At 44.1% G+C, this 21595-nt stretch overlaps 1 protein-coding gene across 3 annotated transcripts in view; it reads right to left on the bottom strand.

The window, feature by feature from the left end:
- Nucleotides 1–21180, bottom strand: part of AZIN1 (antizyme inhibitor 1) — a 30137-nt gene extending 8957 nt beyond the window's left edge. For 2 of the 3 annotated variants that reach the window (XM_084748720.1, XM_084748722.1), the window contains exons 1-5: nt 20792–21180; nt 15923–16060; nt 3963–4158; nt 3066–3239; nt 1309–1481 (exon numbers count right to left, since the gene is read on the bottom strand). In XM_084748720.1, coding sequence (XP_084604846.1) covers nt 1309–1481; nt 3066–3239; nt 3963–4064 — 449 coding nt within the window. In that variant the 5' untranslated portion in view covers nt 4065–4158; nt 15923–16060; nt 20792–21180. Of the gene's footprint in view, nt 1–1308; nt 1482–3065; nt 3240–3962; nt 4159–10299; nt 10442–15922; nt 16061–20791 lie in introns of all 3 variants that reach the window. The other variant, XM_084748721.1, reaches the window with a different exon arrangement.
- Between the last annotated feature and the right edge of the window lie 415 nt (nt 21181–21595).

Genomic DNA, 21595 nt, shown 5'->3' with positions numbered 1-21595 from the left:
AATGCCATCAGTGTCTTTCACTAAAAATAGTAAGGGTCTTTAAAATTATCAAAGCCCCTAGATCTTTCTAGCTAGCTAACCAACATATTTTTGTCCCTCAAACCCTAGGTTTCTAATGGAAAAGGCTAGGGCTAGGGCATTTTAGTCACTGTATGCATATCTCAACACCATCCCCGATTCAATATCTACTAATTTCTTTTTTCTTTGGAGGAGGGTGAGGGTGGTGGTGGGTTGTTGAGACAGGGTTTCTCTGTATGTAGCCCTGGCTGTGCTGGACTCAGTTTGTAGACCAGGCTGGCCTTGAACTCACGGGAATCCACCTGCCTCTGCCTCCCAAGTGCTGAGATTAAAGGTGTGCGCCACCATGCCTGGCTACTAATTTCTTTTGAGACCTCTGACAACTAAAATAAAACCATTAAGAATGACCAAACATTTTCAGGAGTTAAGTAATAATCACTTGCTTAAAAGCTACAGATGCATAAATGCTATTTATAGAATTTTTCCAAGGAGTTTTGGTGACTCTTGATCAGAAAGATTTGATAAGAACAAAAATTTTCCCGTACAGTTAGAATCAACTATCAAATATTGCATACTAAACCAAAGCTTGTCTGTTTCTGAAAATCCTATCCTTTTCTGAAAAACAAGTGTTTGTAATTTTTCCCCAAAGACGTTTATCCAGAGGTTTTCAGGGTAACGAATGCCTGTAACACCAGTAAAGCCACCAAATTAGACCAATGTCTCTCAACCTTCCTGAGGCTTTGATCCTTTAAATACAGTTTCTCGTGTTGCGGCGACCACCTTCCTCAACCACAAAATTATTTTCATTGCTGCTTCCTAAGTATAATTTTGCTACTATTATGACTCGTATTGTAAATATATCTATGTTTCCCAATGGTCTTAGGCAACCCTTGTAAAGGGGCTCTTTGACCCTGGCTGAGAACCGGCAATTAAGACAAAAGACAGACAGACAGACAGACAGACAGACAGACACACACACACACACACACACACACACACACACACACACACACACACACTTTTAGGTACATACAGCTCTGACTAACTTGACCACATCAAATTTTCTTTCATGAGCTAATAATATCCCAGAATGCTTCAATCATCTCAATTCCATAAAAAGGACCAAAAGTAGGCAGAACACACAATGCCGCCAGCCCTTTGCATAAGGTCTAAGCAATGCTAAGTGTCAGTGCGCACCAGTGGCACTGCCATTATTGTTGCCCTTCCCTAGCTTGACCAGCTCTAACATTTATTAGCAACATATTTTCAAGTACTTAGGTGTACACTTACTTGGCATTTGGGTGATTCCTTGCAATTTTCTTTAACTCAATTTCATTGTCACATGTCATGATATTTACTCCAACTTTTGCTGCATACTTTATCTGAGATACTTGCTTACAAGGACTTGTGTAAATGATGTTTTCTGGAGATACACCCAGTTCTTGCACTAGAGCCATTTCATTCTATAAAAGAGTTAATACTATCATTTAGGGGCAAATTTTTAATTACTTGTGAGTACCTTATCCTTTCCCCTGCTAATGCAGGACTGAACCCACACACCTTCTAAAACAGGCCCATACATTAATTATCTTTTGGTTAAACCAATATAACATAACAGAATCACAGGGTCTCTCTGTGCAGCCTTGGCTGTCCTGGACTCGCTTTGTAGACCAGATTGCTCTGGACCTCACAGAGCTCCACCTGCCTCTGCCTCCCAGAGTGCTGGCATTAAAGGCGTGCTCCACTTCTACACGGTAGAACAAATGAACTTTTCCTAGGAGCTATCCTGACTTCCACAGGTACACATGGAACTTGAGAGCCCCCACACATAAATACAATAAAATTTTAAACAAAACTATTTTAAGTGTGTGCATGTGTTTATGTGTGTGCACACTCTCTCTCCTGGTGAGCAGAAGTGTCCTCAGAAGCCAGGTACACTGGATACCCCTGGAGCTGGAGTTACAGGTAGTTCTGAGCTGCTGGGAATCACACTCAGGTTTCTCTGTGCAAAGGCAGTATGTACTTTAACTGGGAGGCCATCTCCTCCATCCTGGCAAAAACCTCTCATCAGGAGCAACCTCATAGTTTACAAATATTTACTGTAGTCAGAAGTATCTTAGAACAGAACTGGAGATGTGGCTGTTGCAGAGTGTTTGCTTAACTGATATGTATGGAGCCCTGGGCTTGATTCACAGAACCATATAAATTGGGTGTGGTGGGCCGTACCTGCCCCTAGTTCCTAAGAGGTAGAGGCAAAAGGATCAAAATTCAAAGCCATCACCAGCTACACAGAGAGTTTAAGACCAGCTTGAGCTAGAGCCCCTGTGGAGGGGAAGAGAGCCTAGCAATGAAGAGATTCAGCTTTGAGAGCGGGTTCCGTGTACTCAAACTCACTGTGGTGCTGTAACTCGCCATGAACGGCTGATCTTCCTGCACCCATCTCCAAATGCTGGAGTTAAAGGAACCAACCCCGGCCGATCATTAACACTGCTGCTCTTGCAGAGAACTTAGGTGTGATTCCCGGCACTCGCTATTTACATGGAAGCTCACAGCCATCCATAACTCCAGTTCCAGCTGGGTGTGACGGCAGAGGCAGGCGGGTCTCTGTGAGTTCCAGGCCAGCCTGGTCTACAACAAAGTGAGTACATAAACGCCAAGGCTACACACAGAAACCCTGTCTAGAAAATCTAACAAACAAAAAATCCCTCCAGAGTTCTAGAGGACCCAACACCTACTTCTGGCGTCTGCTGGTAGCATGCAAGCAACGTGGTACACATACATAAATGCAGAGATAAAGACATACACATAAAATAATTTCTTTTAAAAGTTCTTGACTCATCAGAAAAAATTTCTCCAAAGTTCATCACAGTGTAACATCCCTTTATCATCAATGCACTTGAGAAATTAATAGGCTTCCCAAGCTGGACCACATTTAAATAGTTATAAAACTGAAACATCAAACTTTTTGCATTTGCTATGTGTGGTAAGGATAGTTAGGAGTTAGTGATTTCAAAATGCTGGTATTGGTGGGAAAGAGAAATACTTACTTTGCTGGAACAAGCAAACCCAGTTCCAAGAGCCGCCAAGATCTCGAGAACAGCTGGAGTGGCGTTGCACCTCACTGTGTAAAATGGCTTTATCTGAGCCACCACGTTCTGCCACTGACTGTGCTTCTTCACGATCTTCCCAAGATCTCCCACAAAAAACGCATTTTTCCCTGTCTATTGAGGATAGTGGAAAAAAGGGGGGTAAAATCAATAAGAAGTGGAGAAGAGCAGACCTACTGTGCTTAGCAAAGCTCCACTAAATATGCAATAATGTTAAACGTCGAATTGAATGGAAGCAGCATTTCTACCTGACCTGAGATTTTATTAAGAGCTTCCTAACAATATGGTATGAACAGCTTGTTTTCCTGGGTTTCTAGCATCATCAAGTGCCACTCCCCTCAAACACCCTAATACTAAAGTAGAGAAATAAGTAAAATTTGCTAGGAGACTTGGTTACATTTGAGTAACTTTAGAACTCTTCAATAAACTTGGAGAACACAGGAAACCTTGCTTTTACAAAGAAACAAAACACTATTCAGAAATAAATGGAAACAATCTTACAATAAAAGAAAATAAATGACTTAAAAAGCACCATAAATAAGTGCAGTTCTGGTCAGGTCTGGTGGCGCACGCCTTTAATCCCAGGACTTGGGAGGAAGAGGCAGGCAGATCGCTGTGAGCTCGAGGCCAGCCTGGTCTACCAAGGTTGCAGAGAAGCCCTGTCTCTAAATAAAAAGGGTTCTGTGGAAGTTTCCTGGGATAGCAGGTAGTAAACCAGAATTAAGTGACCAGTTCTATTAACATACACAGGCAAAACAAAATACAGCTAAAGAAGGTCTTTGTTTTCAAATTTGAAGAATTACGAACACCAATCTTGACTAGTAATGGCACACTTACCAGGGTATGTTCATAAACATAGTTATCAATAACATTTCCAAGATTTGTTCCTTCATCCAACAGGCCAACGGAGTAGTTTGCATCGTCAATAAATCCTTTCATCTCAGCCGTATTCCACAAAGCCGAAAGTCATAAACCAGGAAACACAGGAGACGGCCACCAAGCCTATGTCTGGGTCCTTAGAATATGCAACAAACTGTCAAAGAAGAAGTTAGAGCGACATCTGCGTTATTTCAATGTTTAAAACATGATTTACTGAATGAGTCACGAAAATTGTCAAGTATTTATGTGACCACAACACCTCTAGAGACACTGGACTTTTAAATCCTATTTAAAAAGAGGAGGTGGGGAGATGGCTCAATGAGTGCCGTGCTTGCCACAGAAGCACAGGGCCTACCTGAGTCCCCATCTCCAGCCCTACACTGAAAAGTCAGCTGCCATAGACGCATGAACCCTAAGCTGCGGAACGGCCATCTAGATAATGGGTGGGCCCTGCGGTTAGGAAGGGAGCTTATCTCAGAGACTAAGCTAGACAGCGGCTGGTAAGACACGGATGCTGACCTCTGATCTGCATAGCCACACTGTTTATACACAAACAAGCTAGGTATACAGGTATATAATTGCAGCACTACCAGCACAAGAGGATTGAGTTCAAGGCTACTTAAATTTCTAGCTCCCAAAACTACCATACTTAAATGCAGATAAAAAATATAAGTGTTCAATATAGCTTATTAAAAATACAATCCCACATATGTTATATGATCTAACACTGTAAAGGAAGTATAGATACTTATAGGCACAGTGCATTCCAGGACAATCACAGCAATGTAGAGAAACGTGTCTTGAATAAGAAATAAGCACAGCCGGGCGTGGTGGCGCACGCCTTTAATCCCAGCACTCGGGAGGCAGAGGTAGGAGGATCGCTGTGAGTTCGAGGCCAGCCTGGTCTACAAAGTGAGTCCAGGATGGCCAAGGCTACACAGAGAGACTCTGTCTCGAAAAACCAAAAAAAAAAAAAAAAAAAAAAAAAAAGCACAGACATTTGTATTCTAATAAAATTCTATACTTGGGCTTGGCAGCTTATGCTAGTGACTCTAACACTTGGGCTGCCAAGGCAAGATATTATCATGAGTTTGAGGCTACCCTAGACTGTACATAATGAGACGCTGTTTCAGACACACATGTGCACACTCAAGTACACACACAAACAACCCCTAGATTAGGTTAAGGAAGAGGGACAGGTTGGGGACAATCTGTAGCTATCTAAGGCTTAACTTCAAGTTAAAATGTAGGCCACTTACAAGGTTGTGTAACAGCTCTGGCTGCCCTGGAACTTGCTCTGTAGTGCAGGCTGGCCTCGAACTCACGGAGATCCACCTGCCTCTGCCTCCCAAGTGCTGGGATTAAAGACATGCCATCACCACTGCCTGGCCTAGTAATTTCTAAAATTGTCATAGTAACTTCACAAACTGTGCTTTTAACTGGGTGCTGTGGCAAGCACTTAACCTCAACGCTTAAGAGCACAATCCTAAATTTAAGTTCTTCATCAACTGCACAAGAAGTGAGGCCAGCCAAGGAGACCCTTGTCTAAAGAATAAAACACACTGAGCAGTGGTGGTACACGCCTTTACCCAGCACTTGGGAGGCAGAGTTAAATGTTAAGTGTCTGCCATCCAGAATCTCCATTCCCCTTTGTTGATGTAAGGTTGATGACCCACTTCCTACTGGCACTGAAAAATCCTATCTATTCAACAAGTGAAGTGCCAAGACCACCACTACCCAAGGGATTACTAATTACAATAATTTAGTTGAGTGTTTAAGAAATCTGCCTATCTGCAACTTAGTATCAATATGGAAAATTCAGCTAGAGTGACCTTGCTATGACAGATCAGGAGAAGGTTTATGTTTTGGGTTCGGAAAGAAGCCCAAGTGAGGATATTTCCACATACAATGGTTAGAGTTTCCTTTGTCCGTTATAAATCTAAAAGCCTCACGCCTTATACAATATAATCATTTGGCATCCATTTTACTCCTTTATGCAACAGAAGCAAAAAGACATTAAAACTGAGACAAAACAACACAGACATGGATTCTCAGGTGCTTGGTTCCTTTTGGCACACATGCCAAAACCTTTGGTGATGGCATTTTCCGAAAGAATATCCCATTTCAATAGCTCCTAAGCAGTACCAGCTTTTTGGTCACATCAAAACCAACCACTCACAATATCAATAAACTGTAACATTGGTGAAATTTCATGAAGCATAAATTGTTTTAACTTGGAAGGCACTAACATATCCATTTCTAAAACAACTACATTCAGTTCAACAAATAAATTTCGTGGTATGGTGGAGACTAAAAACGGTATTTTTCTCTTACCAAAGAGTTTATCTGTGTACAGCCCAGTTATACAGTAGAGATAATCACAGCCTAGATATTTTCTATCTAGAGAATAGGATTATAGAATTTAGGATGGACACTAAACAGTATAACTAAAGCTAGAACATCAATTTTAGAGATATAATCAACTAGGTAGGCACTAGAGTAACAGAATGAAAGTACTCCATCAAAAAGATGAATGCCAAGGTAAGTATTAAGAGAGAATAAGGGTAAAGAACTTCCAAATAAGTTTACATCACTTGACTGTTAAGCAATCAGCTTTATTTCATTTAATAATACCTCCCCCCAAGACGCACGAAAAATATAATCAAGAGGCCAGAGATAGCTCAGAAGTTAAGAACTCTTCTGCTCTTAAGTTGGGCATGGTGGCATAAACCTTTTTTACTCCCAGCACTCAGGAGGCAGAGGCAGGTGAGTGGACCTGTAATTTCAAGGCCAGCCTGGTGGTCTAAAAGGGGAGTTCCAGAACCATCATGGCTGTTATAGAGAAACTCTTTATCTTGAAAAGGCTGGGCGTGGTGGTGGAGGCAGAGGCAGGTGGATCTCTGTGAGTTTGAGGCCAGCCTGGTCTACAAAGAGACTCCAAGACAGCCAAGGCTGTTACACAGAGAAACTCTGTCCCAAAACAAAAACAAAACAAAAAACGGTGTGTGTGTGTGTGTGTGTGTGTGTATGTGTCTCACACGTGTATGCTCTTATTACTTTGGCAGAGGGGCCAGGTTTATTTAACTACAGTTCCAAAAGATCCAATGCCCTCTTTTTGACCTCTACAGGAATATGGCACACACATATGTACACCTGAGCAAAACTCATGCCCATAAACAAATCTTTTAAAGATGGAACCAAGATCTTTAGCCTAGCCTAGTTTGGTAAGAGTGCATGTCTGCCATTATGTCACTCAAGAGGTTGAAACAAATCCAATCTTAGTTTAGTTCATAAATCTCATTTTGTGTGTGTTAACTATAACTTGGGTCCCTTGAGTTGGCTGTGGACCACCACACCACAGGTAACTGATGCCAAAAGCAAACGTTCTGGCTTTTAAAGACAGGACAGAAGAGCCTCCATTTATTATGGCTCAAAATCAGAAAATTGCCTTCACGCCTCAGTACTTAAGAAACATCAGGCTCACTGGATAAGTCTCACTTGGCCAATAACATATTATCCAGAGACTTTTCTAGAATAATGGCATGGGTACCTAACATACATGCAATAATGTATACCCATATTAGTAAACATATATACTTGTTACCACTATCAGACAAGTAATTTTTCTCATCCCTTTAACAATCACTCTCCAACCTACCAAACACTTTTCAAATTCCAAATATTAACTGAATAAACCAAAGAATGGTATTTCTGATAGGAATAAAAATGTTAACCAAGAGCCAAGCATAGTGGTGCACACCTTTAATATCAGCACTCAGGAGGCAGAGGCAGGTGGATCACTGTGAGTTCAAAGCCAGCCTGGTCTACAAAGTGAGTCTAGGACAGCCAAGACTACATACACAGAGAAACCCTGTCTTGAAAAACAAAAATGTTGGCCAAACCCTGGCTGACAGACACAACAACTGTTAGAAGGATGGTGTGTTTGTACACAGCCTTAATCCTGGCACTCAGGAGACAGACAATCTAATCTAGCCAATGAAATCCTGTATCAATAACGTAAAATAAATTGATTACCATACACCCAAAATCACAACAAATGTAAACGTAGTGCATGCCATTTGATTTCCTTACACTGATAACTACAATAAAATAACTAAGATCAATACTCTAGACGCTTTAATGTATTTATCTTAATTTCTGGGAGACCCACAAATTAGGAGCCCACACCAGAGTCTTGGGGTCATATGGCCAATAAACTCCACAGTCTTTGTTTTTGCAGCCTAGGATCAAATTCAGTACCCCACATAACCCTAACCACAGTGGGAAGTCCTTAAACGTAAAAGATGGTAATGTAAAAAACTCCCTGTAGGTATGAAGCCCATGCCCTGGAAGAGTGGGCTATAGCTAAGTTTATGAAGTACCTAGCATCTAAGTACCAGGTCTTGGTCTGATTTCCCAGCACAGCATAAACTGTGTGCTAAAGAACCAGTAATCCTAACCCTGATGGTGCCAAGGCAAGAGTACCAGATTATACTCTTCCTCAGTTACATAATGAGTTCAAGGCCAGACATGGCTACATGAAACAAACAAGCACAACAAAAAATAAGAAAACAAGACCATCTTCTACAATCTTAAAACTGTGGCACGCCTGTAGTCCCAGCACTCAGTGAGGCAGAGGCAGGCGAATTCAAAGCCAGCCTGGTCTACAAAGGGAGTCCAGGGCAGCCAAGGCTACACAGAGAAACCCTGTCTCGAAAAGCAAAGAACAACCTGTTAGAAGGCCCTTATCATACAAGTAACCACAAACTCAGCTAGCAACTAGTTAGAAGTTACATGCTAGGTGCAGAAAAACTGACTTTTATAAGAATATGTAACATACAAATAGCATCTAAGACCAGTTTCCTCTAATACTCCAAGTCAACCAACTCAAAATGTCACTGGCCTTGAGGGGGCAGAACCTGGATGCAGCTCAACTGGTAGAATAGTGACTGAGCCTGCCTGAGGCTCAGACTCAGTGCCTGGCCCAGCACAGGCGGGATGACAGTGCATCCATAATCCCACTGCTAAAGAGGCGGGATTGGGAGCTTAAGGCAACAACTAGGCACACAGTAAGATGGGAGGGCGGCCTGGGCTACATGCCACACTGCCTCAGAGAGACTACTTCAAACAACTGGAAGGGGGTTATGTAGAGTTTGGGTAGCTTGACTGAAGGAGCCTTAAACAGCAGCATAAAGACTGCAGGAATTGTGTGGGTGGGTGGGGGTGTTTGCATCTATGCACATTGGGAGGCACAAGGGCAACTTGCAGGAGTCGGTTCTCTACCACACGGATTCTAGAAACTCAATCCACACTGTGCAACCTGGCTGCAAGAAGTGCCTTTACTTGCTAAGCAATTTTTCATAAAAGACAAACAAAATCTCTGCTTAAAACCACTGAGCATGGTGGTGCATGCCTTTAATCCCAGCACTCGGGAGGCAGGGGCAGATGGGTTTATGAGTTCCAGGACAGCCTGGTGTAAAAAGTGAGCCCAGGACAGCCAGAGCTACACGAGAAGCCCTGTCTCAAAAAAAACCAACTTAAACAAAACTGCTGAGTACGGGTGTGGTTTTGTTTTCGTTTTCAAGAGGTATTATTAGAGCCAGACAGTGGAAGGCAGGGGCAGGCAGATCTCAGAGTTCAAGGCCACACTGGTTTACATAATGAGTTCCAGGACAACCAGGACTGTGTTAAGAAAAAAAATAAAACCAATCGACCAAACCAAAACCAAAGAAAGAAAAGCTCATAGGGTGGTGGTAAGACCTGGGACCAATTCATGCCACATGACAGATCTTCAAGTCAATCCAAACCTTTCCATTTATCTTCACTAACAACAGACGTGTTTGGCTGTGGTGGTGCAGGCCTATAATCCTAGCACTGGATTCAAGTCTGAGACAGGAAGACTGTTCTAAGTGTTAAAGGGGAGCAGAGCATACAGTAAGCTCCAAAAACCATAAACAATTACAAAAAGTATTCTCTACCACACTGAAAGCTTTTAGCAACCAAACACCTATTAATATATAACTTAAAAGCTCATTTAGGATTGCTGAAATTCAACACAACTTTTTAAATAATTTCCTTTTTTGCATTCATGGCTGGAAAAAGTAACTGTAACATTTTTTGTTTACACCTATATGTTGGTGTTTCCGATACATTTTCCAGGAAGAAGCTGCCAAAAGAAACAATGGCTCCAAAGATCCACACATTGTTCCCTGGAGTCTTACACGAGGCGCTGAGCCCTCATGTTTACTCCCAAGAGAACCGGCTGTGGCAGCTGGGCACTTGCCTTGTTACACACCTGCTACAAAGGCTTCTACAGTTGATTGTACTTCAGAAGAAACTGATACATCTTTCATATAATCACAAGATAATTCTGGCAGCAACAGCCCACTTGACACCAAGCTGGATGAACATGAGTCTTGGGTTTCTGGAAGAGCTCCCTGGAAGCAGAACAGGGAGAGCTGAAAGGTTGAGAGCATTGTTTCACAGACGCCTAATCAGGAAGCCAGACCTTAGTAAAGCCAACCACTTTTCAACAGACCTTTACTCACTAAAAATGAAAACAATGTATATTGAAATAGATACTACTATAGTTACTACGAAGATGCCTTATCAAGCATTTCTACTTTATTTCACATAAGCATTGGATGGCTCAGCATTCAGCTTTAAAAATTCTTAGAGTGAGCAGGGTGTGGTGGTGCACGCCTGTAATCTCACAGAGGCAGGGGTAGGGGGATTGCTGTGAGTTTGAAGCCAGCCTTGGTCCAGGACAGCCAAAGCCACACAGAGAATCCCTGTGTCGAAAATCAAGACAAAGACAAAACCACCAAAAAAAAAAAGAACAGAACAAAAAACAACAACAAAAAAACAGCCACCAAAACCAAGAGTGTCTAAGCGCCTCTCTGCATTCCATCTACAAAAGAAAAATGTTACTTACCGCATAAGATAACTTTGGAAGTAACTGACTAAAAACTACTATAGAAGCATAAAACCCTTCTAAAGGATGACTGGCATTATAAGGACCTTCAGGAGGAGGACAGCACCAGGAAGCTGCATACTAGTAGTGGTGGCTGAAATGCTCCAAATCGGTAGTAAAGATAACAGTACTTCTGTGATTAATGGACCAAAAACAACCTGCATAGAGTACTTACTATGTACAGGGCAAGGCTTGTCTCAACAGAGGCTGGAAAGCTAATAAAAGTGCGCCCCCCCCCCCCAAACAGCTATTCACTGTGCCTAGAAAAAAGAAAAGAAAAAAAAAAACACCACCATGAAGTTATAAATAAAATATTGGAAGTATGTGTCTATGCTTGTATTGGCCACACACGCGTGCATATGCCTATGGGAGCCAGAAGGGGGCACTGGATCCCCTTGAGCTGGAGATACAGGCTGTTGTAAAAACCACCTGACATGGTTACAACATTAAATTTGGATTCCCTGCAATATCTCCAGACGCCCTCACGTCCCTATGAGCCCTGTTGGATTTGTTTTAAACTGCATGTGTCTGTCTGTGTATGGAAGCATGGCTAGAAAAGGGCACTGGGATGCCCTAGAGCCGGAACTATATGGCTGACTATAAGCCGCCAGCCACAGAGGCTGTCTAGAAACTGAGACTGGGTACTCTGAAAGAACAATATGGGCTCTAAACCGCTGAGCCATCTTCCAAGCACCAAATACTAAAATACCTCAATGACGTAATGAAATAAAGGAATTTTACAGCCATATTACACTTACAGATGTTGAGCTTCTGTTTGGATGTGTGCTACTTTATAGCTGGCACACGGGACACTAACCTGCTGAGTGGTGAGCTAGATAAGATGGCACATCTTTAACCCCAGTAGAAGAGGCATAAGCAGGTGTATTCCCTGTAGTTTGAGGCCAGACTGCTCTACACAGGACAGCCAGAACCACATACACACGCTATCTCAAAAACAAAAATAAAGAGTGTAAAAGGAAAACGCACATTCTTGTTTTATCTATTCATCACTACTGTGTGCATAGCCCACTGCCGGCATGCAGTGGTCAGAGGATGACTCTGTAGAGTCAGTGTGTTTCCTCCATCTTCTATGGCTTCCAAGGACTGAACCCAGGCCATCAGGCTTGCATCACTAGTGGCAGGTATCATTGATAATAATAACAACAACAACATTATTGGTAAATTCATAGAATTTACAGTTTCAAACCTTTTCCTAACAAAAGGCTACGTTTATATAATCAGTGCTTAATCTCTCAAAATACTATATTCATGGTAAAGGTAAGCAGGGGGATCCCCAAAGAGAAACCCTAAAACAAGATCAGATGGATAAAAACAGTCATCGTGAGTTCTTTCATCCCAACTCTCCTCCTCTGTGCTGAATCTGAGAACCACTTAACTCTTCTAAACACCACAGAGTGTTAGATGGTGAGAGGCATGCCTGTAATTCCAGCACTGGGCTGAGGAAGAGGGACAGGAGTTCAAAATCAGCCTTAACCACCTAGACTGTTTTTGTGGTACAGATAGCTCAGAGGGCAAAGACAACTGACTGCACCAAGCCTGTCAGCTGGGACCCACATGGCAAAAGGAGAAGACCAACTCTAGCAAGTCTTCTGACCTACACACACTATGGACATGTGTACACTCAAATATAATTTTTAAAAATGTTTTAAAGATGAATGTTTGAGGATCTTGTTTTCAGAAAGCAAAACAAGGGACTAGAGAGATAGCTCAGCTCTTCCAGAGGACCTGGGTTCAATTCCCAGCACCCACACAGAGGCTCACAACTGTCTGTAACTCCACTTAGAGGGCATCAGACATCCTTATACACATGCATGCAGGCACATAAAACTTAACATACTTATTTAAAAACAAAAGGTAAGGCAAATTGGTCCATAATACTTTCTAACTTTTTGGTCCCTCCTAGTAGAATATTTGCCCCTGTCCAAGAATGCAATCCAACCATAACCTACTTACTCAAGTTGTGTTTTAAAGAAATTTTCTTTGTAGATTATAGAAGCTGAAGCAAGGTACGACTAAATATTATTTATGAAAATCCAAGGCTACAGATAATATGACGGTTAGTGCTAATGCCTCTGGGCTTGCTTGATCCCAGCTACTCTGAGTATTGGACCCCAAAGTCTGAGACTGGTCGTGGCTACAGTAAGTTTCAGGACAGTCTGTTGTAGAGTAAAACCTTGTCTCAAAAATGAATGAGTGGAAGGGCTGGGAGAAATTAACATTGTGTGAGACATCTAGTTTTCAGACTTAATGGAATGAACCAGCTCAAAATTAATGGTTGATTCAAAACCTTAGCCCAAAGCAAAATTCCAACGTTTAAGGGGCTAAAGCAGGATTGTAGTGATTTCCAGGTAAGCTTTGGTTACAATAGTAAGACTCTGTCTTTAAAAAACAAAACAAACAAAAAAGAAAAGAAAAAGGCCAGGGAGAGGGAGAAAAAGAAAACTCATCCTGATACTCAAACATCCTAATGAAGTACTAGACACAGCTCAAATATAGGGCTTTTTTTTGCTTGTTTTGTTTTTGTTTTTGTTTTGTTTTGTTTTGTTTTTTGAGACAGGGTTTCTCTGTGTAGCCCTGACTGTCCTGGACTCACTTTGTAGATCAGGCTGGTCTTGAACTCACAGTGATCCACCTGCCTGATAGGATCACAGGCTGCCACCTGCTGAGGTACTATACTTTTTATTAAAAACAATCATGTAATACATGATAGATATTATGTAGCACTCTACAAAAGATCCGAGTTAGCTCCCTATAATCATAGTATTTCAACAGTAAAACTCAAAAACATTAACACCAAGTACACACTAAGTAAAGACAAAGTAGCCTTTAATCCCAGTACTCAGGAGGCAGAGAAGCTGGCAAAACAAGTCCAGGACAGCCAGGGCTGTTACACAGAGAAACCCTGTCTCTCACAAACAAACGAACCAAAAAGAAACACCACTTTGATCTCTCAGTTTTCCTGAGCGCAGTCTCCAGTCTCTCCATGTTTTTTCCAGACAGGGTTTCTAAACAGCCATGGCTGTTCTGTAAATAGCTCTGTAGAGCAGGCTGGTCTCTGACTCAAGAGTTGCACTGCCTCTGCCTCTCCCAATGTTAGAAAGGCATCTACCACCTGACATGACATGATTTCCCCCTACCCCACCCCACCCCTCTCTCTTTTCTGTGTAGCCCTGGCTGTCCTGGACTCACTTTGTAGACCAGGCTTGGCCTCGAACTCACAACGATCCGCCTGCCTCTGCCTCCTGTGTGCGCCACCATGACAGGCTGATTTCTCTTCTTAAAATGACTACACTGCAAAGGAGTAACTTGAAAACTGCCCCTATCTGGGATACTCCTAGTGCTGCTGTTTCTATCCATGTGAAAGCTATTTAAGTTTCAAAACCCAAATTTTAACTCCATGAAACCTAGAGATGAAATGTATAGTTTTTACAATGTACTGTTTTATGTGCAGGTCATGTGTGTACATAGAGGCCAGAGGTAAATTTCAAATGCCATTACTGAGGAACTGTCCACATTTCCAAACAGAACCTCTCCCTGAACCTGAAGCTTATCAGTTAGGCTAGCCTGGCTGGCCAGGGAGCCTCAGGAACCTCATCTCCACTGTCCCAGAACTGGGTTACATGTAAAGACCAGCTGGGAATATATATAGCGCTCTGGAAGCAGAGGAGGTGCGTCTCTATGCGTGAACCCAGCCTGGCCTATATAGTTCTAGGCCAGCCAAGGTTACAGTGAGAGAATCTGTTCTTTAAAAAATAATAAGTAAATAAGTAGATGGGCCACTCAAACTCAAACCAGTTTACTGAGAAATTACATTTTGCAGTCTTAAAATAATCCAGGCATAGGATATCAAGTAGCTAAAAATTATCCTTGACGATCTAAAATGTAGCATGCTGGGAACGTCTGGCATTATCTTTCAAACCACCGGTTTCTACAAATTTAGTAGATGAAACAATCTCATGAGAGAAATATAAAAACTCTTTTTTAAAAAAACAAAAGATTTGACTGGCAAGATGTCCACTACTAGGAAACCATGAACTACAAAATTGCTTCCATACTTATGCTCTAAGGTATAGCTTTCCCAAGGAGAGTGGCAGCAGAATCTTTTGCTTTTCAGGGGGACTGGCAAGATGGCTCCACAAGCAACAGCACTTGCTGGCAAGCCTGAACATCTGTATCTGATCCCTGGAACCCACATGGTAGAGAGCACTAAGTCCTACAAGCTGTCCCCTCACAATACACGTGCGCGCGCGCGCGCGCACGCGCACACACACACACACACAGACACAGATTTTTTTTAAGTCTTTGATGTTGGGGCATATTAACCCTATGCAGCACATATGTAACATGGAGGAAGCCTTGGAGTCTATTTAAAAAGCCTAACTCTTCTGATTCAGCCAATACTTGCACCTACTAAGTAAATGACTGAATATGGGAAATTACATCCTAAAGTCAAACTCCACTCTCCAGAGAAACCTGGACTAGTACAGTTTTTAAAAAAGATTTTATTTTTACTCATGTGGAAGTATGTATGTGTATCTTTGTATTATGAGAACATGCACTCTATCAGGCACCAGGAAGCCGGATTGTCTCAAGTTATAGGCAGCTGGTAATAACCTAACACGGGTGCTGAGAACCAAACTGGGGTCCTGTACAAGAAAAGCAAGTATTCTCAAATCTGAGCCTTCTCTCCAGACCCCCCAAAAATATCAATACACTAAATACAGTACTGTTTAGTATGCATTCAAGTCAAAGCTATAAGTGATTCTATTCGTGGTAAACAAGGCATACCTTACCAGTCATGACTGTAACTAATCTTTAACTTAACTTCCTAAGGAACTGAAGAGGTAGACAGAATTCCAAATCCTGAGAGCGCTGGAGCAACACTTTAATTTCACTGAGCCCCCTCAGATGTCAGGGTACTTACATGGACAAGTTAGGAGATGGAACCCCCCTATCATCAGCTAGGTTCCCAAGGCGGCTCAGCGTTGAAGTCGAACTGCTCTCTATACAGCACTTCTCCTAGGCCTTCTGGGTAGTTGTACACTCGGTCAGAAAGTTCGCCCTGAAGAAATAAAAACAAATGGAAAGTTCTATTTTAACTTAAAGTTAAAATAGTTAAAGTTCTATTTAAAAATTAGGTTGTACTTTGAATGGGTTAATTTAAATGACTTAATACATTTTTGTTTATTTAATACTATTCTATTAGTGACATTCCAGCTGTTTGTAGTACCATATACTTGTAATCTCCACACTCAGGAGGCTAAACAGGATGACTACTTTAAGTTCATGACCAGCCTAGGTTACACAGCTAGGTTCTAACTTAATGACAAAAATAATTTTTAAATGCATAATGTTCTAGCATAATCTTAGGAGTACATGGAATAATCTAGGCCAAGTTCAAATTATCCTTTGCTACAAATTTCTACTACAATAAATTAAGTTAGACATAATAGTATATACATGTGATCCCAGCAAACGGGCCAGGAAGCAGGAGTTCCAGGTCATCCTTTATCAGAGATAAGAGCCTAAGCCCAGCTTAGGAGACATGAGACCCTGTCTCAAAAAGGAAAGTAATTTGAAAAGCCCTCGGAAAGTTTATACGTTTTCTTATTATCTAACTCCTCTAGACCTACTTCATTTTAGTATCACCAGAAACAAATAAATCAGGTAACTCTGAACAAAAATAAAGTGTCCTACCCAGTGAGGAAAACTGATCACGCCTAAAAACATTCAAGGTTTCTGAGGATAAGAACTCATATCCCATTTACAGACAATGTGTGGTGCAGAGCTGTTATCCCCAGCACTTGAGAGGAAAAGGTAAAAGGATCAGTAGTTGAGGGCCAACCTCACCTACATAAAGAATCGAACGAAAGCTCATCTGGGTCATGAAAGTGCTTCCTCAAAACAACCTGCAACACTTATCCTGGATGAGACATTATTTTTTTAGAGATTTATATATTATGTATACCGAGCTCTGCTTACATGTGTGCCTGCAAGCCAGAAGAGGGCATTAAATCACATTATAGATGGTTGTGAGCCACCATGTGGTTGCTAGGAATTGAACCCAGGACCTTTGGAAGAGCAGACAGTACTCTTAACTGCCCATGACATTTTTTTCCTATTTTATTCACAGCTATGTTGCTGCTTATGGCAACCCAAGAACAATGCTGTCAAACACTGAGGACATTCGCTGATGTTCTGCAGTGATATCTTAAACAGACACTGGGGGGCATGGGGTGTGTGTGTTTCCAAACAGGGTTTCTCCATGTAGCCTTGGCTGTCCTTACTCACTTTGTGGACCAGGGTGGCCTAAAACGGCCTGCCTCCCAAGTACTGGGAGTAAAGGTGTGCACCACCAAGCTAGGCTTAGGTGCCCTCATTTTAAAGACATTTTAATAGATACTATTAAAGTGGTCCACAAAGATGGATATTTATATACAGAATAAATGCAAATTATCTGCAAAAAGAAAGCATAAAGGGCTAGTGAAATGCAGATGAAATTCAGTTCTAAAAAACACTACTGAAGCCAGGTGTGGAGGGGCATGCCTTTAATCCCAGCACTCGGGAGGGGGAGGCAGAGGCAGGTGGATTACTGAGTTTGAGGCCAGCCTGGTCTACAAAGTGAGTCCAGGACAGCCAAGGCTGCAGAGACCTCATCTTGAAAAATCAAAACCAAAAACAACAAGAAAAACTCCACCACATTACTAGCCAGACAATGGCGGCTCATACCTTTAATTTCATCACTCAAAAGACAAGAGCCAGCCTGATCTACAATGACTGTCTCAAAAAACTCAAAAAGAAGCCAGGCATGGTGGTGCACACCTTTAATCCCAGCAGCGGAGGCAGGTGGATCTCTGTGTGAGTTCGAGGCCAGGTTGGTCTACAAACAGAAAGTCCAGGACAGTCAAGGCCATATAGAGAAATCCTGTCTCCAAAAGCCAAAAACAAAACAAAACAACAACAAAAACTACAAAGAGTAAGAATGAAAAACACTTTCATTTAGATGATTCCTGTAAACTGAGGAGGAGGTGGGGATGGGCTAAAATGAAAAACCATGTAGCCTTAGACTAGCCCTGGAACTCTTCTGCGGCAAAAGAAAACAATGAAATCCTCCTGCCTCCACCATTACAAATGAATGTTAGGATTACAGGCGTGCACCTCACCTGGCTTATAGGGTGCTGGGAAACCAAACCCAGGGCCTGAGAGTCTAGACAAGCATTTGAGCAACTACAAATGCAGCTCCATCTTGACATTCCTCAAAAAAAAAGGCCTGAACATTCCCCAAAATTGAAACTAGCCTGGTCTACAAAGTGAGTCCTGGACAGTCAGGACTACACAGAGAAACCCTGTCTTGGGGAGAAAAAAGTTACTGTCTTTCCAACTTTTCCAAAAAAGGGTATGTTGTAGTCAGGTAGACAGGGTTTCTCTGTGTAGCCCTAGCTGTCCTAGAACTCATGGAGCTGCCTGTCTCCCGAATACTGGGATGAAAAGTTTGGGCCACAAGCACCTGGAAAAGGGCTTGTTTCTATTAATTTACTTTATTTTTTCAAGACAGGGTCTCACTGTGTTTATGTGGCTGTCCTATAGACCAATCTGGCCTAGAGATCAGCCTGCCCCTGCCTCCTAAGTGCTGGGATTAAAGACTTGCACCTTGCTCTGAAAGGGTTTTTTAAATCAAGCATATATATTCACACAATGGACTACTCAAGAACCTACAAAAATGTGCTAAATAAAAGTCTACAATATACTAAATAAAAAGCTTTTTACACAAAATGCACTTTGATTAAAAATAAATAAATAAGCCTGCCCAAAAAACAAAAAAACCCAGAAGGGCCTCTGAAAGAACTGTCATGAACTGTCAAGAGAACCTTTCAGGGTGTTGGCAATGCTCTATATCTTGATAGAGACTTAGATTATAAAGCTGTTTCTCTCCTCTTTGGAGGCAGGATTTTGCTTGTATGTAGCCAAGGTTGGCTTCAAAAGCTTGCTGGAATTAGAGGTGTACGACCCCGAGCACCACTTATTTGTTAGAATGTACTAAACAGAAGCCAAACTTGCAAGTAAGCCTGTAATCCCAGCACCAGGCTGAGGTGGGAGGTAAATCAGCAATTCAGTCTGATCTACAAAGTGGGGGCCCTATAACAAACCAGCAACAACAACAGCAAAAAACCTTACCAAAGTAAGGCCAATTAAAAAAAAATATATCAGAGCGTGGAGCTGTATTTTAGGAAATCAACTAAAGTTGAAGCTATGAAACATTCTGAAGTCTGTTATGCAGAACTAGTAAGATGGCTGGAAGGTAAGTACAGATGTTAGCTGGGGATCTAAGTTGGAGGCACCACTCTGACTTCTTATGGGCTCATACTAAAACCTTGAAAGAGAAATGAATCGGTTATTCGATTTATCTTTATTATATACAGTTTTATTTAGACATGTTTTCTAATACTTGTGTGTGTTTTGAGACAGGGTTTCTGTGTATCCTTGGCTGTCCTGGACTCGCTTTGTAGACCAGGCTAGCTTTGAATTCAACGATCAGCCTGCTTCTGCCTCCAGAGCGCTAGGATTAAAGGCCTGCACCGCCACGCCCGGCTAGTTTTCTTACTACTTAATGTGAACTCCTCAAGGCTTATTGGCTGTACAAGCATGCTTCCCGTCAGACCTATTTCTGCCAGGCTAGTTCACAGTCCACATAATCCTTTCCTGAGTCAGGGAGTTAATCAACTCTCACCCAGACTGAGCATATATTAATGGTAAAACACAACAGGGCAAGATCGACGTAACAAATCCAACACAAAATTGAGTTCAATCCCTTCAAACATCCTGAGGCTATAAACGGCGTCCCTGACCGCTTCGTTTCTTAACCAGTAACACACGTTCAAGATACGTGATACTGTTAAAACACGTTCCGCCACCACTAACTGCTGGCAGCGAACACAGTACCCGATGAGCCGCATCAACCTACCCTTCGCCCTCTTTCTGCCCCGCGAACACAGCGGCGACCAGAAAACGAAGCCATGGTGACTAATCTCCAGGCTTCAGGAGGTGACTAGGCTAAGTGAAAGCGACTTGGCCCAATCAGGAGAGCCGCAGGGGCGGGGCAGCAGCGCCGAGGTTTCCAGAAGGGGCCAAAGGCCTACCCGGCTCGCTACTTGACACCGGGGCTTCCCCGCCGCCGGGCCCCGAGTGAGGTCAACTTTCCTCCGCCAGAGGGGGACCGCGCACTCCGCACCCCTTCCCCCGCCCGCAAGAATCCAGCCTCCTCCCCAGCTGTCACCAGATGCCGGCTCGCGGCCCGCCCAGCTCCATTCATAACCCGGCGCCCCGGCCGCCGCAGCCCGTCGCACCGCCAGGCCACTCCACACCACAGTCCCCCTCGGCAGACACTGAGACCGGGAGAGGGGCGGCGGGACCCCTGCCCCTCAGGGCTGCCGCCGGGGCCCCCTCCCCGGAAACAGCAATGCACCACGGGAGTGGGGTGGGGGCCGCATGCCGCCCGGAGGGGACGGCGACCCCCGCCAGCCTGCCAATCCCCCCTCCCCACCGAGCGCGGCCCCACGCGCACACGCCCCCTCGCCCAACCGCGACTGCCGGCTGCCGCCCAGGGTCGCGAGGCGCCCGCCGCCGCCGCCGCCGCCGCCGCCGCCGGGGCCACCGGCAGCCGCCACACACGCCGCCGGCCGCCATGTTCGAGGCCGCCGGCTGCGGGGCACTGCGGGGACAGCGAGGGCGGCGTGGCCCAGCCGAAAGCGCACGACCCTCCTCCCCGCGCCCCCTAAGCCCGGTCGGTACTCACGTGAGATAACGGCCCAAAGAGTCGGGTAAAGCGTCTTCTCTTTTTCGGCGGAATTTTTAAAGAGGGATGTGGTTACCTTGAGCAGAAATACCCAAGGCGGCCTGGGCCATAGGCTGCGGGGACGACGTGGGGGGAAATGCGCGGCACCGACACCAGCTGAGCAGCAGTGGCGGCGGCAGCCGAACTGGAGAAATGGAGCGGCGCGAGAAAAAGAAAGGCGCGAACTGGGTGGGGGAGAGGATTCAGCCTCGTCACACCGCAGAGCAGCAGAGCGAGAAGGATGAGAAGATCAGAGCAGGCGACAACCGGGCGGGGGGGAAAGAGACGGAAACACCGCGGCCGAGAGTTAAGCCAGAGAGTGTGGGAAGGCGGCACCGGAGACGCCAGTATTTATAGTCCGGGGGCGTGGCCTGTCGACGTCACAGGCGGCCGGTCTGCCGCGCGAGAGAGGGGTGGGGCCATCCGCCGCCGGGGGAATGTGGGAGGGGCGGAAGAGGAAGGATGGCCTTGCGCAGTTAGGGGACCGAAGGGCGGGACCGCTGGGCCCTGCAGGTGCTAGCCGGCCGGTCGCTTCCCGCCCTCGCGCGGCCCGCCGCTCCCCAGCGGGCTGGTAGACTCGTAGGCGGGGCCGTGGGAGCGCGCCGTGGCCCTCGCCCTCGCGGCGCCTGCGCTCCAAGCTAGCCGCGAGCGATCCGCTTTGTGAGCCCGCGGTTGGTCTATGCTGACCGCATCCTTGGGGGGACTGTCCTGGGTTCTCGGCTTAGCGACACCTGTATTTCAGGAGAGGCGGGGTGGGCGCCATCG

The sequence above is a fragment of the Acomys minous genome, assembly GCF_964271855.1.
Source record: "Acomys minous genome assembly, chromosome: 12".
NCBI classification, from domain to species: Eukaryota; Metazoa; Chordata; class Mammalia; order Rodentia; family Muridae; genus Acomys; species Acomys minous.
The sequence above is the reverse complement of the archived record's forward strand: the minus strand, read 5'-3'. Positions and strand labels throughout refer to the sequence as shown.